Consider the following 27,035-nt stretch of genomic DNA (forward strand, 5'->3'; position numbering starts at 1 on the left):
ATGGGTATATGAATATGATCCTGAAACCAAAGTGCAGTCTTCGCAGTGGAAGACTCCAATTTCACCATGACCGAAGAAAGCGCTGCAAAGTCGGTCGAAGGTGAAGACAATGTTGGTGATTTTTTTCGATTCTACTGGTATTTGGCCCTTGCGAACTTCTACCTGTTTCCCAAACTGAAATTTTCACTGAAAGGGAAGTGATTTGACTCGGTTGAAGTCCTCAAGGCAAATACGGAGAGCATCCTGAACACACTTCAGCAAAATAATTTCCAGGAATGTTTCCAAAGGTGGAAACACTGTTGGAGTCGGTGTGTTCAGTCAGAAGGCGACTATTTTGAAGGAGATGCATTACAGTAGCATGTAAGTACCACCATTGTACAATTACAAGCCCATTCTTAAAACTTTCCAATCGCACCTCATAGGATATACTGCAGGAAGACTTTCCACCTGTGTGGGAAGGGTGCAGATGGCATAGGCTGTGTGTGAAGCACTCATTAAAATGAAGAATGTTGTGTAGGGCAGCATGCTCAGCAATGGGGTGGTTCAACTGTTTCATGGTCACAGTTTCTTGGTGGCCATTCATGTGGACAGGCAGCTTGTTATCCACGTAGAATACAGCACAGCAGTTGCATCGTAGCTTGTAGATCACATGACTGGTTTCACAGGCAGCTCTGCCTTTGATGGGATAGGTGATGCTTGTGACCAAACTGGAGTAGGTGTTGGTGGGAGGATATATGGGACAGGTCTTGCATATAGGTCTATTACAAGGATATGAGCCATGAGGCAAGGGTTGGGAGCAGGGTTAGTGTAGATATGGACGAGGATATTGTGTAGGTTCGGTGGGCGGTGGAATACCTCTGGGGTGGAGGGGAGGGGGGGTGAATGATACTGGGTAGTACATTCCCCACTTCAGGGCATGACTAGATATAGTCGACACCCTGGCTGAGAATATGATTCAGATGCTCCAGTCCCGGGTGGTACTGAGTCATGAGGGGGAAATCTCCTCTGTGGCCTGACGGTGGGACTTCAGGAGGTGGTGGTTGACTGGAGAGACAAGGCACGGGAGATCTTTTTGTGTAAGAGGTTTTGAGGGTGATTACAGTCTGTGATTACAGACCTCAGTGATACCCTCAGTGTATTTTGAGAGGGACCACATGTCAGTACAGATGTGACAGCCACAGGTGGCTAAGTTGTATGGAAGGGACTTCTTGGAATGGAGTGAGTGGCAGCTGTCGAAGTCGAGGTGTTGCTGGTGGTTGGTACATTTGATATGCATGAAGTTACTGATGTAACCATCTCTGAAGTGGAGGTCAACATTGAGGAAGGTGGTTTGTTGGATTGGGTAGGACCAAGTGAAGCAAATGGGAGAGCAGGTGTCAAGGTTCTGGAGGAATGTGGATAGGGCATTCTCCCACTCGACCCAGATCATGAAGGTGTCATCACTGAATCTGAACATGGTGAGGGTTTCTGATTCTGGGTGTTAAGGAAGGATTTGTCTAAATGTCCCATAAATTGGTGGGCATAGGGTGGTGCCATGTGAGTGCCCATATCCATAACCCGGATTTGTTTGTAGGTAATGCCTTCAAAGGAAAACTTATTGTGGGTGAGAATATAGTTGGTCATGGCACTTTGAAAGGAGGTCGTAGGTTTGGAATTTGCCGGGTATTGGGAAAGGTACTGTTCAATAGCAATAAGGCCATGGGCATTAGGGATGTTGGTATAAATGGAGGTGGTATCAGTAGTGATGAGCAGGGCACCGTGTGGTAAAGGAAAAGGAATTGTGAAGAGTTGTTGGAGGTAATGGATGGTATCTTTTATGTAGCAGGGCAGGTTGCAGGTGATAAGGTGAAAGTGTTAGTCTATGAGAGCAGAGATTGTCTCTGTGGGGACACAGTAACCGGCCACAATGGGTAGTCCAGCGTGCCTGGGTTTATGGACTTTAGGAAGCAAAAGATGAGGCCTTTGGAAAGGACTGCTACTTCAGTGGAGCTAAGGCTTTTGGAGGAAAGGTGCCTGACTGTGTTTGAGGTCTGTTTAGGTCGTGGATTCTGTATTGTGGTGTGAGGGAGTTTTTGAGAGTGAGATAAATGTAGTAGGTCTGTGAGGCAGGGTTTGTCAGCTATTAGGGGGCATGAGGGAGGTTTGGAGGTTGTTGTAGAGAGTGGTAGTCTAAGGTGCAATAGGAACTGAATAAGGTGGAGAGTTTTTTGTGTTGATGTTGTGCATGTTGCTCTAGTTCCTGGAGGCAAGGGTTTCAATGTGTAACGTGGGGTCCAGAAATTTGGGATTGCATAGCAGGAGAATTTTAGGGAAAAGGAGGTATTGCAAGGAGATTTTGGCATAATTTGTATGGTTTTGCAGGACTTTGTTAGTGAGAGTTAATGACTGGTGTGATCTGAAAAGATGGAGGTAACTGTGAGAGGAAGAGTGGCAGCCGAAGATGGGTAGTTTGTTGGTAAGGCCATTTGGGGGGATTCCACGAGCCAAGCAGCAATGCAGGAACAGTATGTGGGACTGGGTTCTGAATAGGGATAAGGAAACTTTTCTCTGTTGGAACAGATGGAAGGAGCAAGGATCCATGGTGGAGGATAAAAATACACAAAAAGGACTCGCATTTTGCCCTACTTACAAATTAAACCATGCAGGGCTTGTTAAAGGCTTTCTCTCCTTTTCCCAATCCCTACACTGGAAACACTTTTTCGCCACCAACCCTACCAATCAGACTCGCCTAAAGACGAATGTTGAACCCAGCCTGACTCAGTTCACTCCTCTATCCAACTGTGATCCTCCCCCCCCCCCCCCTTTCATGCTCCCAAATCACCCCCTACTAACTTTCCAGAGTTTCTTAATCTCAAATCTTGCGTCACCATTATTCCCCACATCCCTCAAGATGCAAACTAACCTTACATTCGCAGAAAGAACCACAAACTTATCCCAACCTTATAATCCTACTGGCTAACAAAGGTTCCACCACTGTTGTTTTGAACTGCAAGGATTACGCGGCAGAAGGGCTCTTGCAGCTGTCAGATTCATCCACCTACAAACTGTGCCACAATGACCCCATTCCAGAAATCCAGCAGTATCTCCAGTCTCTCAAATCCTTAGGCCCATCCCAGAACTTCTCCCCGGAGTCTATCTCTCTCCTCACCCCTACCACTCCCCACACTCCTACCTTCTACATGCTTCCTAAAGTTCATAAACCCATGCACCCAGGACCCCATTGTGGTCAGTTACTGTGCTCCCACTGAGAGAATGTCTGCTCTCATAGACCAACACTTTCAGTTTATTACCCACAACCTTCCCTCCTATAGAAAAGATACCAACCATTTTCTCTACCAACTCTTCAGTTCCTGTTCCTCTATCATATGATGCCCTGCTCATCACTATTGATGCCACCTTCCTAATGCCTTTCCCTTCCCAATGCACCTACAACCTCCTTCCTAATCACTAGGACCAACTATATCCTCTCCTCACCCACAATTACTTCCCCTTTGAAAGCATTACCTACAAGCAAATCCAGTGGACGGCTGTGGGCATTCACATTGCACCATTCTATGCCAACTATTCATAGACCACGTAGAGGAATCCTTCCTAAACACCCTGAACCCTAAACCCTTCCCTTTGTTCAGATTCACTGATGGCATCTGCATGATCTGGATCGAGGGGGAGGACACACTATCCACATTCCTCCAGGACCTCAACACCTTCTTCCCCATTTGCTTCACCTGGTCCTACACAACCCAGCAAGCCACCTTCCTCAGTGTTGACCTCCACTTCAAAGGTGGCTACTACACCAGTACCTTCATCCGTATTGAACATACAAACCACCAGCAATACCTCCACTGCAACAGTTGCCACCCATTCCACTCCAAGAATCCCCTTTCATACAGCCTAGCCTCCTGTGGCTGTTGCATCTGTAGAGACAAGAGGTCTCCCTCGAAATACAACGAGGGTCTCATTATGTCCTTCACAGACTGTAATTGCCCTCCCAACATTGTACAAAAACAGATCTCCTATGCCTTATTTCATCAGACACTTACCACCTCTCAAAGTCCCACCGTCTGGCCACAGAGGAGTTTTACCCTCATGACTCAGTACCACCTAGGACTAGAGCAACTCAATCACATTCTCTGCCAGGATTTCAACTACCTCTCATCGTGTCCTGAAATGAGGAATGTCCTACCCACTATCCTTCCCACCTTTCCCACAGTGGTACTCTGCTGCCCACTAAACCTGCCCACACAACTCCTTCTCCCAACCCCTTGCCTCATGACTCATATCCCTGTAATAGACCTAGATACAAGACCTGTCCCATACATCTTCCCACCACCACCTACTCCAGTTCAGTCAGAAGCATCACCTATGCATTTGTAGACAGAGCTTCCTTGTGGAAACTAATGAAAGCATCTCACTTTGGGTCCATGCAAAATTACTAGTTCCTGTAAAACATGGCCAGTCCTGGATATTTTGCATTCTTTTAAATCTGTGCTTTTTTCATTGCTTTTACGAGTGTCCTGTTGGTGTACCTTGGGGCATCTATTCCATCTCATATCAATTTACCTGGTATGATACTCTCAATTGCCGTGAACACTGTTTCTTTGAATTTAAGCCACATCTGGTCTGCACTTACATAGTTAGTTTGAAAGGAATTGAGACTCTCTTAAAATTGTCAAATGAATTTTTGTGTGCTTTATTTTTTAATAGACACAATTGGCATTTATTTTTGGTGGATTTGGATGTTACTGTACTTAGTCTCACTACAACGATCTTGTGGTCACTAATACCTATATCTGTCATGATGCTATATTTACTCAAGATTGCCAAGAGATCTAGTATGTTATCACAACCATTTATACTTTGTTTGGGCTGATGAACTAACTGCTCAAAATAATTTACGGAGAAAGCATTTAGTACAATTTCAGATGTTTTATACGTACCACCATCTTTAAACATGTATTTTCACCACATATCGGGGAGATTGAAGTCACCTCCATCTATAATTGTGTGTGTCAATTATTCAATATGAGGCTCAAATTTTCCTTGAACCCTTCAGCGACTATATCATGTGGGGGCCAGTGAAAGGAACCAATTATTAATTCGTTCTGGCCATCGAGTAATCTGTACCCATACTAACTTGCGTCAACTATCTGCATCAGTTTCATTATAAGGTAAACTACTTCTAACAGCAACAAACATGCCACCACCAACTGAATTTAATCTATCCTTTCTGAGCACCATTAAGTCCTTGGTAGAAACTTAGGCTGAACATATCTTCCGCTAGGCAGGTTTCAGTGCCTATAACAATTTCTGCTTCAGTAATTTCTAGGAGTACTTGGAGCTTTGATTTTTTTTCTCCCAACACTATGAGGAAGCTGACATGGTGGTTAGCACCCTGGCTTCACGTTTGCAAGGAAAAAGAGTTAAAAACTTCAGCCGGAAATCCTGATTTAGGTTTCCTTAAATCACTCCCGGCAAATGCCAGGATGATTGCTTTGAAAGGGCACAGCTAATATCCTCCCCCATCCTAACAAGATAATCTGATCTTGTGCTCTAATGACCTTCTTGTTGAGGGTAAGTTAAACTTAATCTTTCTTCTTTCCTTTTTCTCAAAACAGTAACAACAGTTTACCACTGTAATACCAATATTTCCTACATTTCCCCTCGTCCAGTGTACCTGTGCCCATTCAGACTGAAGCCCTGTTTTTGCACTTCTACAACTCTGTAACCTAAAAGTGAGCAAGGTGGTTCAGTGATTAGCACACTGGACTTGCATTCAGGAGGACAATGGTTCACTGATGTGTCCAACCATCCATATATAGGTGTTCCGTGGTTTCCCTTAATCACTCAGGCAAATGTCACAGTGATTCCTTTGAAAGGGCATGGCCAATTTCTTTCCCCCTTAGCTTGTGCTCCGTCTCTAATGACCTCATTGTTGACAGGACATTAAACCGTAATTTCCTTCCTTCCTTCACCTAAAAGACCACCCAGTCCACTCTACACAGCACCTCCTGTGTATAATGAAGCCCTTTCAGACCCTCCTTTCGGCTCTGTACTGAAGGTCTACAGTTGGCCTTGTCAGTAATTCTACAGATGTTGAGCTCTGCCTTCATTATGCAAGTATGACGGGCAGTCTTTACCTATTCATATAGCCACCAGAAACCAAAGAGAATCTTTTCTGATCCAAAGCTCCACATATTATACCAACATCAACCATCACCTGCAGTTATCTGTACCCCTTACTCTTCATGGCATCTGGAAGGACCTGTTCCACATCTGGGATGACTCCCCCCCCCCCCCCCCCACACAGTGCATAATGGACTTCTTCCCCTCCTTGATAGCCACATGCCTGATGGTTCCATCGTATGCCTTACATTGGAGCTCCCAAGTACCAATAATCCCAGCCTCTGAAATTGCCCAGACCTTGCAGGCCAAGAGGATTCCTCTGAAAGAAGGCAAACAACTGCATCTGCCTCAGGATCTTTATCAGTCATGGACAGCACCAGGAACCAGTTTGTCAGAAAAACTGGAGAGGTCTCTTTATCAGTCTTCTGGAATGTCTCACTGCCCTCCACACTTCAGTGCAGGCAGTAACCGGGACAACTACAGTAGTGGACTGATTGGGATACATGTGGGATGTGCTGGACATCCCATGGTTCACCACTTCCGGCACCCCACAATGATTACCATTGGCAGTAGCCTCAAGCTGCATGACAAAAGCCAGCACTGCATGGAGCTATGAGCAAACGGTCTTGCATCCAAACTCAGCATTCACAGTCCCTATCTATACTAAAGATGATGTAAATCTACACTACACAAACATCTGAGAAATTTAAGAATTAAACTACAAAAGCACCTATGAAAAACTAAATAAATAGCTCTGTTATAGTTAAAAGCTCATAAAATTATAATAATGTACTCTTCTGGTGCTACTGCTGGAATGAAGGCTGGTACCCGACTCCTTTCTTATGCTGCAGTCTCCCATTTTCAATTATTCTTGCTTCTCCTACTTTTTAACCATTAGTGACGGTCTCCTGTGTTGACCTGTGTCTCCTCTAGACTGTTCTTTCAGTTTCAGATGAAGTAATTTTTGGTTCCCATTTTTGAGTTTCACCCCGTTTTCCGTAAATTTCTTCCTGTAATATGGACCAGTTGAGGAAGGATGCCTTAGGGAGTGTCACTTGCAGTGTAAAAGATCTTATACACATAATAACTATATAGACATAAAATGCACTTAAAAGCTATTGATGTACACAATCAGACATGGTGGGGTTGTCATGTACCCTCTAGTTAAAGTCCACTGGAAACAGAGGGATAGCACTTCTGATGACAGAGCTGTTAACTTCCTCTGCGTGTCAAGTAGTAGCTGCCCATGTATTGGGACACTAGGACTCCCAGAATGGCCAGATGACCTGTGGTGACAACCATTGAATCTGAGTATGTGGCATCAGCAGGCATTTCATAGATGAACCAATTAAATTAAATCAGCAACATTGACTGTACTAATCTGACTGTCACAACAGGCTGAACAATTCTAATGCAGAACATTAGCTTTTCATACCATGTTTACCTCATGGGTAGATGGACAAGCCAGAAGACAAGGGATGAAATAATTTATTCAGTACATGATGTGTACTAGAACTGTGGAGTTTCTTTTACAGCTGCTAAGTGGTTATTTTTAGTGGAGCAAATATGAGATAAATTTGGAGAAGTTTCTGCATTGGAAAAATTCAAAATGCTTCACCACTGATCAAACCATCCACCACTGCACAGTCTCGAGCATTTCAGAACTGTGGACCCTACCAGTGGATATTGCTCCACATAAAACTCTGCATAGGAAATTCTCTCTCAGAGAATTTACACTCTAGAAAGATGAAGAGCTGCAAGCTAATCTGGAACAGTGAATAGCCCATTTCATTCATTGTTTTCAAAAAGGTTCAAAAGATAAATGAACAGATAGAAGCACTTTCTTTTTAGCTTTTGAAGGAATGTCCACCCAGGAAAAGTTGAACTTAGGGTGAGCAGATGTGATGGTAAACCTTTCATCCCACCACTCATGAGGTGTTATCGATGTTTATGGTTTGGCCACATCATCCCATTGCACAGCACACCCAAAATGCAGAGCAATTCATGCCCACCAACTTTGTGAACATCATCTCATGTGGCCAAACTGTCATCATCTCATATGATTAGAGTTTGCAATTGGAAATACGTTTTAGCACCACTGTGAATTGAAAGCAGTATTTTTTTATTTACAAGAGATTTATGAAACAACATGCCAATGTAACAGTTTATCAACCACTCACATGTGAGATTTGGAGGAAATCTGTCTTTCCTTGTATTAAACTTATCACTTTCATTGTTTTGAGTCAAGATAAAAACAGTTCTCAATAACCAATACTTGCAAGAAAATGGAATTCCACATGGGTCAGTTTTCAGTGACACTCTTTTTGTGATTGTAATGAGAAGCATAGTTAATGCAGAAAGACCTTGTTGCACCAGCATTTTACATTAATGATCTTCATTTATATTGTACTTCCATATCCTTAATGTTTATAAACAGCAGAATGCCAACTCCAGACAGCTGAACAGAGACACAAAAATGTGGGCAAAGCCATGGAAATAGCTTTCTGCCAACTAAATCACATGTTCATTTTTGTAGAATATAACCTGCTCGTCTTCATCCAGAACTATGCATGGAAACTCAACTGCTGAAAGTACAGGACTAGTATTGTTCCTTTTAGGTATTAAACTTGAGTGGCTACCACATGTACAACAACTCAAGCTGATAAACATGAAAAATACAATACGCGTTTTCCTCTGCTTTTTCCTCTGCATCACTTCCTGGGGAAGAGGTAAAACAATTTTACTAAATTTTTTTTAAAGTCATGGTTTTATTCTGTTTTGACTGTGGAACCATTGTTGACATGTTGGAAGCACTGCCTGCCAGACAATCTTCCCTCCATTGCATCTTCATTGACCAGCAGCAAGGATGAACTTATGTTGTGGCAACAAAGACAACATAGATCCTAATTTTTATTGCTGTGTGTTTTATTCTGTCTTGCAAGAATATTCCCGTTTTAGACTTCTTTACACTGGCAATTTTAAAGATAAGGAGCAAGTCAGCTATCCAATATGTCCATGAATGGAATTAAGAACAATATTCTCTACCAAAGGAATGTAGTGTTTATACAGCAGAATTGACAGCTACATATAGAGCCCTAAAACATAACAATTATTACTCAACAAAATTTCATAGTAAGCAGTAGCAACTTGAGTACATTGAAAACAACAGATTAGTGTTACAAGACATCCACTGGTCTCTGCCACCCATGATTGACTATATTCCCTTCATAGTATAGAGACATCCACTGTCATCTTTGGGACATACACTCCATCAGCATTTCAGGTAGTGAGGTGGTTGAAAAACTAGCCAAAGAATCACTGGGGATGGAAACACAAGAAGTAGGCATTTCAACTGCTGATGTAAGGATGGATATGCAATGCCACAAGGAAGGCTGAATGACAAAGTACTGCAATATTCAATAAACTATAAATAATGAGAACCATCACCAAGGTCTGTCAGACTTCACTATGAAGATCAAGGAAAGAACGTATTGTCTTATGCCATCTGCAAATTAAAGTACAAATGTATCTCATGAATTTATACTGTGGCATCCTCGCCCCCCACCCCTCACACACATGCACAAAAAAATCAATGCATCTGTGGAGCAGTCCTAACAGTTCAGTGCATTCTTGAAGATTGTACAGCTACCCAAGACACGCAGTGTCATTTGGAACTAGAAAGCACCTACCACAGATTCTAACAGATGATGAAACAGCTATAAGCCATGTACTACTCTTCTTATGAAGGAGTAGCTATTATGACAAGATTTAATGACAAAGTAAGCAACATTGGATTTTGACTCCAATCTTCATTCCTGAATATGACTTAAAAAATAAAATAAAATGCTTTTGTTTATCTATTCTTTGACATAGTAGTGTAGTTCTAGTTAAAATAACTATTTATTTAATACAGTTTTTGCTACACAGAACTACATAACAACACAGAATTACAATGAATGCAGATATATTTTTTGCAGCTGCATTGCAGTGGATATGATAAACAGAACAACTAAAGAGTAACTACTCCAATGTTTAGCAGTATGTTTTACAGAGTTTATATTTCATGGCATCAGTTACAGCCACGTACCACACCCTCCCAGTGATAGTGTTCAGGTGTTTCTTTGGAAAGTGCATAGATATGACGAGAATATATAGTTTATTGGATTATTTACTGACACTCTGGAGGTTTTATGACTGGAGCTGATTGTTTACTTGAAGTGGGCGATTCAGGATCAACAGTCTTCAGCAGGAAGGACGGCTAGAGTCTATCGATGGAGATGATCTCCTGAACAATGTGTTTAAACGGCAAAGCACTTTTCAGAGTGTGAATGTACCAGGGGTGGTCCACTGTAGATAGATTGGAGACGTTTCCTCTGTGCATTGTATTTCGTGAATACATGTGAAGACTTCGTGAGTTCAGGATGGATGGAGACAGATGTTGTGGCACGATGTCAAACTTCATTGGTTTAACTGAGGCATTGAGCTGCTTAAAGTTGAAACTGAAAGTCAAAACATTTCATTCCACTGGTATAGGATAAAAAAAAAAAATCAAATGGAAGTTTAGTCATCAAGCTGTAAGTCATGTCTGCAGTGATGGCATTATATTATGGAATTACATAGGCGTGGAGACCTATTGACACTGTTGGTAAGTTGTTGATCCAGAAATCTGAAAGTCTAGCTCTTAAGATACGTAAATATTGCAATGCCACTGTTAAACTTTGCCATTTGGTACTGGATGGTAAGTGGTGGTTATGATGTATACTCTTACGCCTGTCTCAGGTGAGTGAACAAGTGACAATCAAACCACTGTCCTCTGTCAGTGGTGCTGATTTTAGCAACTGCAAAATATACAATTCATAACAAGCAGAGATGTCTTAAAGTGGAAGTGCCTCTGGCCAACATGTAAACCTGTCAGTCATTGTCAAGAGATCGGCAAAGTCTTGAGATCAAGGTAATGCTCTCAGTAGATCAACAGGGATATGTGGAAAATGATTGCCAGCTTCACTGATAGTTCCACAAGCACTAGTTGCATGTTTTGCAACTTCAGTCGTTAACAGCGAATACATGTTTTTACCCACAGCTTTACATCTTGTTTCAGCAAAGACCAAATGAAGTGCTGTCAGATCAAGTCTACTGTGCCTTTGATGCCAGGTTGAGCCAAGTCATGTAGTGCATGGAAGACTTTTTGTTGTTAGGATGGCAGTACATATGGCCAGAGTTTACCTGTAGAAGTATCAGAAAGAAGGTGTGATCCATCCTGTAACAATACTGTTACAACTGCTAAGGAACAGGAGTCTGAATTCTTCTGTCTGGCCAGTTCTGGAACATTATTGTGTGCCTTAGCAATATCTTCATATAAAATGCTGGTTGGCAGCATTATGTCTTCAACTCTGAAACATGTATCAGTCTTCTAAGACAGTCTTTATTACATGTTATGAACTGACAGAAATTCCAGATGGCACAGTTGCCTTGGTATTGCTTTTCTGATTCCTGTTTAAAGGCAAATGTTCATGGCTTGTGGTCTGCGAACTGTCTGCCTTCCAGACGATAAAAGTGTTAGACTGCTGAATAATGCTGTCAGCAATTCACGATCATAGATACTATAGTTATGTTGTGTGTTGGTGAGAGACTTGGAGAAAAATGGCAGTGGTTCAGGTGTTCCTTCTCAGAGTTGGAGTAAAGAAGGACCTATAAAGTAGTCCAAATGAAGACCTGTTGAGAGATGAGCAAGCAGAGTTCCATTAGGTAGTTGCTCTTGTATCTTCTCGAATGATTTGAGTGCTCAGTCAGTCCATTTAATAGGGTGATTGTCCTTCCTCTTGATATTCTTGTACAAGATAAACAAAGGTTGCCAGATTTCTGCAGCATGTGGTAACAATCATCTCTTAGAAATTCACCTAACCTAAAAAATGGTGTAGTTCTCTTATTTCTGTAGTATTGGGAAAGTCTTTGATTGTCATCATTTTTTCTTCTAATGACAAAATTCCTTGCTGTGACACACGATAAGCCAAGAATGATCTCTCTCGAAACTGAGAATATCATCTGAATATGAATACACAAAAAGAACAACATTCAAAATGCTGTGAATAAATCATTGAAATGTTTTTGTTCAGTTGCTGAAATGAAATTCTAAGGTTCAAATGGTGTAAAGCAGCTGTTTTAGGCACATCTGGTGCAACAGAAATGAGGTTTGGTAAAATCAGTTTTAAAGAATATCTTTCTGTTGGAGAGTTGGAAGTTGAAATATTACAAATGAAGTATGAAAAGTGGTATGGCACTGTGAGAGCATTTAAAGCTCTCTAATCTCCACAGGGATGCCAAGTTCAATATTTCTTTGAAACATGATGGAGAGGACTAGATCAGCAACTTTTAGAAAGATGACATATGCCAATATTGTTCATCTCTTGAAATTCAAGTTGCGCTTGAGTTAATTTTTCTGGTGACAAGTGTCTGGGTCGTGCATGCACTGCAGGTCCTGTAGTTGTGATCATGTGTTCACATTAACTTCAAGAAAACTGTAATTAGGTTTATGCATGAGAATGTTATGATATCTGTTTAGAAAGTCTCAATATTTATGCTGTGCATCAATAAATAACACCAATCTGTCAGTAGGTGCGTCTGTAGAGACGGTACTAGTGATTAATGTTTGTTGGTAAAGCAACATTTTGGACGTAACATCAAGTAACAGATCGTAGTACCCCAAAAAATCGTCACTAATAATTTGCTGGCAGACATCTGACTATACAGGGTGGTCCATTGATAGTGACCGGGCCAAATATCTCACAAAATAAGTGTCAAACGAAAAAACTACAAAGAACAAAACTCGTCTAGCTTGAAGGGGAAAAACCAGATGGCGCTATGGTTGGCCCGCTAGATGGCGCTGCCATAGGTCAAACGGATATCAACTGCGTTTTTTTTTTTTTTTTTTTAAGTAGGAACCCCCATTTTTTTATTACATATTCATGTAGTACGTAAAGAAATGTGAATGTTTTAGTTGGGCCACTTTTTTCGCTTTGTGACAGAGGGCGCTGTAATAGTAACAAATGTATAAGTAATTGGTATCACGTAACATTCCGCAAGTGCAGACAGTATTTGCTTTGTGATGCATTACCCTCGTTAAAATGGACCGTTTACCAATTGCGGAAAAGATCAATATCGTTTTGATGTGTGGCTGTTGTGATCAAAATGCCCAATGGGCATGTGCTATGTATGCTACTCGGTATCTTGGATGACATCATCCAAGTGTCTGGACCATTCGCTGGGTAGTTACGTTATTTAAGGAATCAGGAAGTGTTCAGCCACATGTGAAATGCCAACCACGACCTGCAACAAATGATGATGCCCAAGTAGATGTTTTAGCTGCTGTCATGGCTAATCCGTACATCAGTAGCAGACAAATTGCCTGAGAATCGGGAATCTCAAAAACATCAGTGTTGAGAATGCCACATCAACATCGATTGCACCCGTACCATATTTCTATGCACCAGGAATTGCATGGCGACTACTTGGAAAGTCGTGTACAGTTATACCACTGGGCACAAGAGAAATTACAGGATGATGACAGATTTTTTGCACGCGTTCTATTTAGCGACAAAGCATCATTCACCAACAGCGGTAATGTAAACTGGCAACTATTGGGCAACGGAAAATCCACGATGGCTGCGACAAGTGGAACATCAGTGACCTTGGCGGGTTAATGTATGGTGCTGCATTATGGGAGGAAGGATAATTGACCCCCATTTTATCAGTGGCAATATAAATGGTGCAATGTATGCTGATTCCCTACGTAATGTTCTACCGATGTTACTACAAGATGTTTCACTGCATGACAGAATGGCGATGTACTTCCAACATGATGAATGTCTGGCACATAGCTCGCGTGCGGTTGAAGCGGTATTGAATAGCATATTTCATGACAGGTGGATTGGTCATCGAAGCACCATACCATGGCCCGCACGTTCACCGGATCTGATGTCCCCGGATTTCTTTCTGTGGGGTAAGTTGAAGGATATTTGCTATCGTGATCCACCGACAACGCCTGACAACATGCATCAGCACATTGTCAATGCATGTGCGAACATTATGGAAGGCGAACTACTCGCTGTTGAGAGGAATGTCGTTACACATATTGCCAAATGCACTGAGGTTGACAGACATCATTTTGAGCATTTATTGCATTAATGTGGTATTTACAGGTAATCACACTGTAACAGCATGCGTTCTCAGAAATGATAAGTTCACAAAGGTACATCTATTACATTGGAACAACCGAAATAAAATGTTCAAATGTACCTACATTTTGTATTTTAATTTATAAAACCTACCTGTTACCAACTGTTCGTCTAAAATTGTGAGCCATATGTTTGTGACTATTACAGCGCCATCTATCACAAAGTGAAAAAAGTGGTCCAACTAAAACATGTATATTTCTTTACGTACTACACGAATGTGTAATAAAAAATGGGGGTTCCTATTTTAAAAAATGCAGTTGATATCCGTTTGACCTATGGCAGCGCCATCTAGTGGACCAACCATAGCGCCATCTGGTTTCCCCCTTCAAGCTAGACAAGTTTCGTTCTTTGTAGTTTTTTTGTCTGACGCTTGTTTCGTGAGATATTTGGCCCAGTCATGATCAGTGGACCACCCTGTATATGTGTGTTTGTAGTGTAGAGTGTCATTTCTGAATGTTTTTGCAGTTTAGCATTGTTGCTGGCAGTACAAAAACGTCTGCTGCAGAATCTATCAAAAACTGAAGATTTGTGCTTGATCAGTTATGATCAGACAGCGAATGACTTAGCCTCCTCACACTGCACTGCACCAAGTAGAAAGCATTCTAGTTTTCTGTCTGAGTGTCAGAGGACTGTTGAGAAACAAATAAACATGATAGTACAAATTTCTTCACATTCTGCTTGAATTTATGATGATACCAACTTATCGGCTGTTTGTACGCGATGATTTCAATCTGGTTCTCAGTCATTTCTAGGTTTGTAGCTTAAGAATCTGGTTCATTAGTTCTGAAAGCATCTTCTCCAGATGTGGAAAGTTAGTCATCTTAAGATGGAGGTGAAACAGTTTTAGCACTGTATGCAAACTGGCTGGGGTTCATGATGTCTAAGATTTTTTTTTTTTTTCAGCCACAGAAGCCATTGTATTGAGGCTTACATATTGCTTAGCTGCTAGTATAGAACATGCATTGGTTGGTAATCATTGTAGAACTATAGTTTTTAAAAAATTGTTGGTTAATTGTGTCCCAACAAGAATACACACATTTCTTGAGCGCAGTAGATAATTTTTTGTTTCCTAGTTCTAATCCACTTATCAATTTTTTTGTTTTTATTTTTGTATTTGACTCTGACTGTTCAAAATCTGAGATAAGACGTGTTTTGAAGTCTGCACGTGGGGAAGCTGGTAATGGTTTGCATATGAAATCTGAAATTAGCTCCGCAACTTTGCTATCTACCGATCCCAAATATAATGACAATTTGTCACTTAAGTGCTTATATTTGTGATAAAAAATTGAGATTCCACTTTTTAAAACCATATTTTCACCTTTTTCCACCAGAGAGGTGGTATTTTCACAGTCATGCATGATATTTTGATGCCGCCATTGTTTAATCGCGGGTTTGCCATGAAATCGTGTATTTAAATCAATACAGTAAAATTTGAAAAAGGTTTTTGATTTTTACATACTCTGGTTTAGGTTGTAGGGTCACCAGTTGTGGTCATAGTTAAAATAAGTATTCATTTAGCATCACTTTTGCCACATAGAACTAAAATTTAGCACCACTTTTGCCACATACAACTAAATAACAGCAGAAAACTACAGTGAATGTATGTATATTTTGTGCAGTCATGTTACAGTGGATATGATAAACAGAAGACTTAACTACTTCAGTGTGTAACAACATTTTTAATAGATTTTACATTTCACTGCATCAATTACAATCACAATAGATACACACGGCATACTTTGCAGTTTTATCTTTTTTACATAATGATCTTAGCTTTTATCTTAATGACAGTTACATTTTATTATTTTAATTTACCATCCATGTACAAACTGCAATACATATGATAGCTTTATTACTATGGGGAAAAAATTCTAGTACCTACATCTTCAAATGCTATAAGAGGAACTGGTAACCATGTAGTGAAGGCCCTTGAAAATCACAATCATCGAAAATCACAATCATCATCATCATCACCATCATCATCACCATCATCATCATCATCATCATCATCCATTTGCTACACTCCAACCAGCACAACAAATGTACTCCATAGAAATGATGATTCAGAATGTTCATATCATTGTCTTAAACATGCCTGGCAAGAAATTGTGCTCCCAGAACTCTGTGAACACAGCCAAATGTGCTCAGCTCTGCAGCTTTGCCCCATCACTGCACCATTATGAGAAGGTGTGTGGATGAGACAACTCTTTACCGAACTCTGCACACATACTTGGGGCAACATGTTTGAAACAAAGTGTGGCTACTTCTGAGAGCAAAATATTGCAGCTTATTTTCTAAGCAGGATTTGATCTCTCTGTTTATTTTCAACTTTTTATTTTTCTGCCAAAGCAATAACTTTCATTACCTAAATAAGTATAATAGACACTGCTAATACCTGAGCATACCTGCAAAAGCTTTACACACAGGTAGCTTTACATACAGTTGTGATCTTAAATTTATACACATTAAAATAACTTAAGTGGTTTGTCTGTGCTGTCGAGGTTATTGCTCGTGGGGTAAAATTTTGTGAAAGAATTGTAAATTTCTTGTTTGGACAACTAGGTCATTGAGCTGAGAAGTTGGAATAATGAGGTATATCAGCAGCCAAAAGTGGGAACAGTTTGACAAATAAATCTAAATCATTCTTCAGTCACAGTGTTTTCGAATCTTTGATAATTAATGATGAAATAGTTTCAGTTACTAAAATGTAGTCAGTCTGCTACTTAATTTTTAAAAACCATGCTGTAAGCAGGATATTAAATACCATTTTTTTAATATACTTTTTTCTAGAGTAGGTGTGTGAGTTACAGCACCAGAAAACATAGACGTCAATTGAATCTTGCATGTTACATCCTGTAGCATTTCATTTATCTAGGATATCTAAGCATGCAGGCACATAATTAAGAGCAGAGTACTAAAGAAATTGATTTTAATTGATGGTATTTAAAAGTAAATAATTATTTAAATTGCAATCAAGACTACCCACCACACACACCATGATGTCGTGCCAAGTAGCAGACAGTCACACACAGGTCACTGCTTCATAAACAGTTCAGAGAAAATTCTACTGACTAAAAAAGTAGTAATAACTACTTCTTACGTGCCTGACCAGTAACCAACATTTCTTCTTGCGTGTTAGTGGTTACCTAGCCCTGTAATCATTGTTTGTTTTTCATTTAAGACTTTCCTTCATCATAACAAAAGCCTGTATATTCTCCTTTTTAATACTTGCCCACACAATTTGATAGTGTTTATTTAGATATGCCCAAAATAGTTTATGTTTTCTTCTGTAGCAGACGTTTTAGTGGTTTCTGTCAATGTATCTAAAAGACTTCTGAATGAGAATTTTACTCTCAAGTATCTGGATCATTTGCTTGATTTCTTGTTGTTGAATATAGAGCATAATATTGTTGCCATTTCTATCTTTCTGTTAAAATATAATGCTTTCTCTTTTTCCAGAGGTGTGCAGTCTGAGACGAATTACCAGTACAGTCGGCTAACAAATGTCTGCAGCAGAAGCAGTCAATATCCAGTCAAGTGTGACATTGCTGCACCACGCATCATGAGTTCTGTGAATTATGTTACTGAATATGACCACATTGGTCGCAAGTGGCCTGTCAGAGCTGTTGTTGATCCAGGGTAGATTATGTTGAGATATATTTCTTCTTGTAGATAAGTAAGATTCTTAATATGATACATTCTGCATGATTATAGACTTTTCAGTAGTATCAAAGATAGGAAAATAGATCTTTTGTTCTTAAAAGGCTGTATAACAAATGCACAAAAGAACACTGAAATTAGATTTTAACTTTGTTTCGAATCATGTTAACCAATTTATCTGTGTGTCGTTTTGGATACAAGGGCCTTTATGAGGAGATGCTTAATGCAGTGTCTGGCGACATATTTATTTTTATTGTTAGTGAGTTGAACTCTGTATATAAAAGAACAGTGTGGAACAGAAGGGAGAAACTGAAGCAAACCTAGCAAGGAAAATGAATCTTATTATTAAGAGCGGTTAACACACGTCCAAGTACCTCAATAACAAGTTGATATCAGTTAGATATTTGTATAAAAATAAGGTCTCAGGAATTTGTGGAATGAAGACTGGAAATATTATATATGAAATATGTAATCCAATTCCAAAGGAATGTGTTTTAGAAAGGTGATGTATGTCAGTAATGAAACACTTGAGCGGTAAAGTCCTGTATGTTTGGAAAACTCAAAAGTAAGAACAGTAAATATGGTTACATAGGAAATATAAAGTTATACATGCATAAAAAGTGAAGAAAAGAGTGATGTCAGTATATTCTGTCTGCAATAGTAAACAGTACAGGTAGTGTTGCTGCAGGAAGTCAAAAGACTAGAAAGATGTGCCTAAGAAATAAATGAAAACTTAGGGAATATATGAATTTTATACCAACATGATTTTATACAAGTTGTCTTGATTCACAAGACATGAATAATGTGGAAAATATTACAAATCATTTTGAGGAGGAACTTGTACCATAAGTGCAGTTGTTGTTTCACACCAAAGGAACTCTGAAGAGAATTGTAGTTGATTATATTAAGTGGGAAGAAAACTGAATGGCATAAAAATAAATTCAAAACCAACCAAGATAAAAAGGATGAGATGCCTAACTCGTTCAACAAATTTGATTTGTTAAAGATATTTGTATTCTCTGTCTCATTCTTACAATTCCATTAGTCACCAAGATAGAGGCATTTTAAAAATTAAACAATGGGGTGATTCCTCGCCCCCCCCCCCTTCTTATAGCAGATCTGAGAGACAGATTTTGCTTAAAAAAGTCACATAGTAAATATACATTGAATATATGAATTTTTTGCTGTTATGGTTGTCTGAATGGCATGCCACCCAAAAGTTTACTGCAGTATCCTTGGAAACTTGCACATGGCTTAAACATCACATATCACTTGCCTTGGCAGTGCTATTCCAACATCTAGGTCTATAGAGTGTGATAAGATGGATGGGAGCATTGTCAATTTTGGGTTTCAGATGATAGTTTATCAAACATATGCAGTTAATGCGAGTTATAATTTATCACTTAATGTGTTTCCAGTCCAGAGTCATCAGTCCCTAGAGCTAATGAGTGAGTTGGCACTATCAGTTACCAAGATATTTGAATTCTGCCACGTTGGGTAGATCTGTGTTGTAAGTGTGGATAATCCCAGGCTCTAATTGATTCACTTACATGTTTTTTTTTTTTAAGCACAGGCCAAATTGAATTAGTCAGCCACACTACATTCAGAATTTCTTTTGGAGAGCAAATTGCTGCTCATGGTCAACATGACACCATCAACTTACAGGAGAGCCAATGGTAGTGGCTTTTGCAGGACTGATGTAACAGTGTTCATCACAAGACTGAAGTGAAGATTATCAGAGCCTTGATGGAGTCCTTGATTGTGCTAAAGAAGTCATTTCACTCTCCTGCTGTGGTCTGGACATCACTTCTAAGTTCTAAATACACCAGATGGACCTACCTGACAAAGTACGCTGTGGGATACCTCATGTCGAGCTTGAACATTGAGGTATGCTGAAATATGATGTGTGGTGCTTGATACTTTTGTAAAAAGAAGTGTTTGAAATCCTTCATTGTGTCATTCAGAAGCCAGGTTGGACAGGAACTTAGAAAACAATGGAAGAAGTTTCATACTTATTTTATTTTATTTTTATTTCTTAGTTGCATTCAGTTGCTAGTAAGCAGATACTGTAATATTTTTGGAAGTATCGTTTGTTATAACAGAATATTAGGGGATTGAAAAATAAGGTAAATGATCTGCTTGTATACATAGAAGAATTGTAGAGTTATGAACTTATCTGAACATTGTGTAATCAGATGGATAAATGAGGTAAATATAAGTTTTTATGGGCTAGTATCGTTTTCATGTGGAGTCAGTATAAGAAAAGGAGGAGTTGCCTCATATGTTACAGTCAAACAAAAAAATATTGAACCAAGTAGTTTTTGTCTTCATCAGAACATGGATGCAAGTGCCTGCGATTGCCTTTTGAAGAAAAATTGACTTAAACAGTCTAAAAGTTTGACTGAAGAAATGACCTTTAAGCGTTATTTGATTGCTACAATTTTATTTCAGTAGCTATTTTTCCAAGATTCAAATACATATGTAAAAAGAAGGATAACATAAGCAGTTAAAAACCCTTGTGAACAGAAAAAGAAGTTGATATAATTGCCAAAACAAGTAAAGATTCATTACTGTAACCTTTTAAGAAATGTTGAAAAAATCCAGAAATCTGTGCATCTGACCAGAATTAATAATTCCAGAATGAGATTTTCACTCTGCAGCGGAGTGTGCGCTGATATGAAACTTCCTGGCAGATTAAAACTGTGTGCCCGACCGAGACTCGAACTCGGGACCTTTGCCTTTCGCGGGCAAGTGCTCTACCATCTGAGCTACCGAAGCACGACTCACGGCCGGCCTCACAGCTTTACTTCTGCCAGTATCTCGTCTCCCACCTTCCAAACTTTACAGAAGCTCTCCTGCAGGGAAACTGTCCGCTGCCCAAAATATTTTCACCATTAACCTTCTGTCAGGTGTGGTGTTTTTCACAAGATTGGATGTGATGTATGAAATTGATCACATTTTCAGAGCAGCCATAATATACTATATCACCCATATAGAAGAAACATGTAGACAGAGTGAGGTGGCGCAGTGGTTAGCACACTGGACTCGCATTCCGGAGGACGATGATTCAAACCCACGTCCAGCCATCCTGATTTAGGTTTTCCATAATTTCCCTAAATCGCTTCAGGCAAATGCTGGGATGGTTCCTTTGAAAGGGCATGGCCGACTTCCCTTCCCATCCTTTCCTAATCCAATGGGACCGATGACCACGTTGTTCGGTCCCCTCCCTCAAACCAACCAGCCAGCCAGCCAACCAACCAACCAATCAACCATGATGACAGCTCCAAGTATTAACATTGTAACTCCATATTGTCAGTTTTACAGGAGAAGCAAAAGAAGTTTAAATTGAACAGTATAAACCCACATTTATTTCAGTTTTGTCAAAACTTCACAGAGAAGCAGATACAAATGAAGGGATATAAATGCCCTATGCTGATATGCCTTACCTGTTTTTGAAAATGGACTTATTTCTTCTCTGGATAAAGCTACAACATATTTTCATCATAAGTTGCTTTATGATGATAAAAAATTGAGGAAGTAATGTATTATGAGGTTCTTGCACACTATTCATTAGAGATCCTCATTCATCAGCACGTGATACATCACAATCAATATGTTCTGGTGTACCAGCTTGTTTTGAAAGCACGCTTTGATAAAACTGATGATGGGCAATTGGGATGCATTTGCTGTTGTATAAGGACAAGAGATCCTTCAACTTCTTCTCACTGATCAGCAGGAACCCATGACATCCCTGTTGAAGGATACCACAGAATGATAGCGGCCTTCCTCTAGATTGCTTGTGGACAAAGATACATTTTGCTTTTTCTTGGTAAGTGTACTTGAAGTACACTTCCTATGGTCATCCTTCTAAGACAACAGTTTCATGTACTTTACTCCACATCACCTCTCTTCTCTTTTCTCTCTCTCTCTCTCTCTCTCTCTCTCTCTCTCTCTCTCTCTCTTTCTTTTACTGGTGTTGTACATCTGCTGTTACTTCTGCACCATTTTCTTGAAGTCATATATTAAGTCCTGTCTCATTTTGTTAATTGTTCATGGCTTGCTGTTGACATTCACCATTCTAAACAAGGTGACCACTAATCTGGAATATACACAGATTGGTTCTTCTTTCGATCAGTCTGCACTGAATCACCTTCATCCTGCGAGTGCCCCCAGCAATACCCGGTATCCTGGAGATAACCAACATGGAAAGCCAGGTAGCATTTAACATATTTATTCACAGTCTGACAACTGACACAGTCTTATGGAAAAAAAGTAACTTTATAGCAACAGAAATGTGGCTTACATTCAGTGGAGAGTTACAGAAATGATTTACACAACATAAGGTTTCTTCTTGGCTTAAACTTATCTGAAAGAACGCTTTTGGAAAAGTAGCTTGTAAATTTCATTCCACAACTTAGTGGTAGCAGTTCCTTTGGAATGTGGAGTTATGTCCTTCTGAGCAAGTAGTGAAATATTTTGAAGTCTAATACCAAGTTAAAGTTTGGGTGAGCAAGCAGCAATATATTTCTTAATCAGAAATACAGTTTCGACAGCCTGGATGAAATATGGAACATTCACAAATTACCAATCTTCAGGGAACCAGTCAGAATGCCATCACGGATCCACATGTTGCAAATACCGGAGCTACGAAGTCCCGAGTGATGTCAGTGGTGATCCTCCGTCATCAACTGTGGCGATTGTGTCTTCAGGGGCCGCTGCACCAAACTAAATAGGCCGTGGTGTAGAGCTACAGTTTTCGATTGACTGCACTTGACTGCACGGCGTGGCCATGGCCGCACAGATTGCACAAGCTCGTAAGGTGGTGTTGGTGGAGCATAGCTGTCATGTCATGGATGACATTACTCTCCCCCCTCCCCTCCCTCCCAGGACAGAGATGGCGAGGTGGCGATAGTTCTCGGAATTGTCTGTGAAGTCAGTGTCCTCCATCCCTGGGGTGGGATGGGGCAGGCTGGCTGAGCTGGGGTCCACTTCCATGGACTGACTGGCTGAGATGGTCTGCAGTCTTTAGCCTTGGGTGTGATGTCCTCCAGGAATGGTGCAGATTGTGACATCCTCATTGGTGGACCACCTGTTGCTCGCAGTTCTGTAACAGAGACCTTAGTCAGGTTGTCTGGTGGTGGAGCCGGGGTATGACAGGGACATACTTGGTTAATGTGTTTTTGGCACCAGGTGCCATCTATGAGTTCCAGTGCCACCATGGCTCAGCCTAGAAGGTAGAAGGTGAGTGACTTTTGTTGGCAACTAGCAGGTGTGCCCTTGCGAAAAAGTAAGGGTCCACACCAGGTCTTCGAGAGAATATCTGTGTCGCCTGTTGCATCTGAGATGCATCTCCTGTACCGGGTGGATGAAGGATTGAGAGCTTGGAGGGATGGGGTGGCCATGGAGTTTTCCAGTGGTGAGGTTCCGTCTACAGGTGTGCTATGATATGAGGCCAAGAACAGAGTTACTACCTCTTCTAGATGGTGATGCTGACACAGCTTCACCGGTTATGTTTTAAAAGCACAAACAAATCTTTCTGCTAATCCATTAGAAACCAGGTGTACTTGTGCAGTGTGGACCAAAGAAATACCATGAGACTTGCGAAAGGCCTGGAATTTGGCCAAAGTGAATTGAGGACCATTGTCCATGCAGTGAACTCAGGCAGCACTTTGAGGGCAAAAATCTTTGTCAGTGTTTGTATTATACATGCAGATGAACTAGAGGTCATTCATGATACAAATGGAAACCCCCTGCCAGCATCTACCACTATGAGCCAGGTACCCCCAAGGAATGGGCTTGCAAAATAAATGTGGACGCAGGACCATGAGGTTGTTGGCCAAGAGAAATAGCGTTGGGGTGGGGCACCTTGCTTACTTTCATAAGTTGTACATTTGGCGACAATAGCCACAATATCAAAGTGAATACCTCAACAGTAGATGTGATGTCTTGTGAGCTGCTTCGTGAGCACCAAATCCTAATGTCCTTGGTGCGATAGATCCAGGGCCTATTGCCAAATGAGGACCCTCGTGTGACCGTTATTGCCCTGATGAGAATGATGCCTTTTCTAATGGACAGGTCGTAGTGTCATGGCCAGAATGTTTGTAGATCTGGGTGGTGTAAGGTCTTTTTATTCATTGGCTAGTCTCTGTTGATGTACCTGAGGTCTCGCAGCACCTGGCCTGAACCTACGTTGTATTGGATGAGGTGTGCAGCCAGTGGGAGATTGTCCAGGGCTTCTTCAGTGGCTGCATCTGTCTGGAAGCAACCCTGAGGTCAGCTTCAAACTCAGGGTCCTGATCTATGGGCAACCGAGATAACAAATCGGCATTGGCATGCTGTATTGTGAATCAGAAATGAAATCATATGTATAGGCAGAGAGGAACAAGGTCCGCCTTTGTAGGCATCTTACTGTTTTGGTTGGTATGGCTGCTGAAGTCTTTAGTAAGGGTAGCAGCAGTTTATGGTCTGTAAAGAGGGTGAATTCCTGCCCTTACACACTGTCATGATGATCCTATTCAATTTGGCTGTAGTTGCACTGAGCCGAATTTAATATGTTAGATGCGGATGCAATGGACTGTTTTACTCTATTAATTATATAGGAAAGAACTGCACCCGCACCATAGTTGGAGGAATCAGGCACCAGTATAAGGTGATGTTTAGGATTATATGCCGTCAGGCAGGCTGATTGTAACAGCTCCTATTTCAGTTCCCAGAATGCCTTGTCACAAGCAGATGACCATTTCCAGGGGATAGTTTTGTGAAGTGAAGTGGCTGATTGAGGGGTTCGGAGAGTGCTGCTGCCTGTGCAATAAACCAACAGTTAGAAGTTGTGATCTGTCCTTGGTTACTGGCAGCTTTTGAATGGAATCCAGATACTGTGGGGTTAGGCGGATTCCTGAGGCACTAAATACGTGTCCAAGATAATCGATTTGGTGCCCAAAAAATTCACACTTGTATATGTTACAGTGGAGATCCACATGTGAAAACACTGAAAAAAGTTTCTTCCTGAATTCTGTGGCATCCATACCTGCAATGAGGAGACATCCAGGTAATTCACTATTCTCAAAATGCTCTTGATTGATTTCTCCAGGTACCTTTGGAATGTAGCTGGTGCACTAGTTATTCCAAATGGTAGGTGATTATACCAATACAGACCAAATGAAGTTTCAATGACTAACATCGAGTGTGATTCTGTGTCCAAGGGCAGATATAAATATGCATCTTTAAGGTCGACCTTGGCAAATACACTCCTGGAAATTGAAATAAGAACACCGTGAATTCATTGTCCCAGGAAGGGGAAACTTTATTGACACATTCCTGGGGTCAGATACATCACATGATCACACTGACAGAACCCCAGGCACATAGACACAGGCAACAGAGCATGCACAATGTCGGCACTAGTACAGTGTATATCCACCTTTCGCAGCAATGCAGGCTGCTATTCTCCCATGGAGACGATCGTAGAGATGCTGGATGTAGTCCTGTGGAACTGCTTGCCATGCCATTTCCACCTGGCGCCTCAGTTGGACCAGCGTTCGTGCTGTACGTTGTAAATGGTCCGCCTTTTTCGTTGATATTGCTAATTGCAATAATCGCACTATTTCACTCCAATTTACGGAGCTTGTTAGCACTTGATGTTAGGTTGGCGCCATTAAAATGCATTGTATTGTAGTAATCGCTGCTGCTTGCTGGATCGCTGCTGTGTCTTGATTCTGATGCTGGCTCTAAATCTGGTTGTCTAGGGTAAACACATGAGGTCCCGTGTTTTTCATGTGCTTTTGATGATAAAGGACGAGCGAAACCAACACATATGTAAACATCAAACATTTATTACTTTGGTGGCCATATTAATTCCACTGTCCACCAAAGACCATAACACAACACAAAGTAGTACTTCCTTTACATGTTCTTTGCATTGTTTTTCCATCCCAAACAATAACACAGAAACACACTTCACCAAAGTGACATTCCGACTGCCCCGACTGCCCCCGACTGCCTGTATTTACAACATTGTCAAAGAACTACTAAAAAGAGATATAGTTTATAAGTCACATGTACATCTGTTATCATAATTTGTGCAGAAAAGTTATTAATTTGCATCGAGTGACATAATTTAACATGTTATTAAAATGACAGACAGATTTGTTGACTTGACAGAATAATTCTTTGTTACAAAAAGGTCGTTTTTTAGAAGTTTGTCAATTGACTTCTCTAATTTGCATAAATAAGTAAGTAACATGAATTATTAAGATTTACATTGGTTTTCATCTAAAATAGGATTGATTACGTGAATACTGAGTGAAAACGCTCCTAGTGAACAAATAGGTTTCACTGGGTGATTTTTATTTAAGGAGATCCAAAATACCTATGTTGGCCACTATTTTTCGTACTTCATATTAATTATTTAAGATGAACTTAGTGTTTTTACATGATGACATTTGCTGTATCAGTGATCAAGTGATATTAACTTTTGTGTGGGTCAGTTATTCAGTATAATTTAATGGGTTGACTGTTTATGGAGACATGTTATGCAATCATTGTTAACATACACAATAACTTTTCTATAATCATAAATACTCATTAAACTGGTTGAATTTGGAAGGGATCGCATACTTCATTAAAGTAAAGCCTTTAATATGTTCCGTTACAATACCCCCCTCAGGTAATATCATTTACAGAATGTTAATGATATTAGCCGACTAGGACAAATGTGTCAATTACTATGCATAATGTGTATGTATACAACAACCGTTAAACCGTTTCAAAATGACTTTTTCCTGCAAATATTTTAGTTGTGTTGTTTCAAATGCACTTTGTGTTATGGCTCTCAGTATGACAGCATAATAAAAATATTTAGTAATATATGAAAGTAAAAAAATTGTTAATCTTTGCTCCCAGTGAGCCACATGGAAAATGATCAAAAACAGACACAAATGTATCACATGCGATGTTAAGATATATAAAAAAAAATATGTAAATTTTTTCAAAGTCAGCTCTCATTGAGTCACAGAATAATCA

General features: G+C 40.3%; 1 protein-coding gene across 2 annotated transcripts in view; it reads left to right on the plus strand.

Moving 5' to 3' along the window:
- LOC126248685 (uncharacterized) overlaps positions 1–20,141 on the plus strand; it is an 88,261-nt gene extending 68,120 nt beyond the window's left edge. Inside the window, exons 6-7 of one of the 2 annotated variants that reach the window (XM_049949961.1) lie at positions 17,814–17,993; positions 19,583–20,141. In XM_049949961.1, coding sequence (XP_049805918.1) covers positions 17,814–17,993; positions 19,583–19,694 — 292 coding nt within the window. In that variant the 3' untranslated portion in view covers positions 19,695–20,141. The remainder of the gene's footprint in view (positions 1–17,813; positions 17,994–19,582) is intronic. The other variant, XM_049949962.1, reaches the window with a different exon arrangement.
- Positions 20,142–27,035: the final 6,894 nt, after the last annotated feature.

Source organism: Schistocerca nitens, chromosome 3, assembly GCF_023898315.1.
Source record: "Schistocerca nitens isolate TAMUIC-IGC-003100 chromosome 3, iqSchNite1.1, whole genome shotgun sequence".
Classification (NCBI taxonomy): Eukaryota; Metazoa; Arthropoda; class Insecta; order Orthoptera; family Acrididae; genus Schistocerca; species Schistocerca nitens.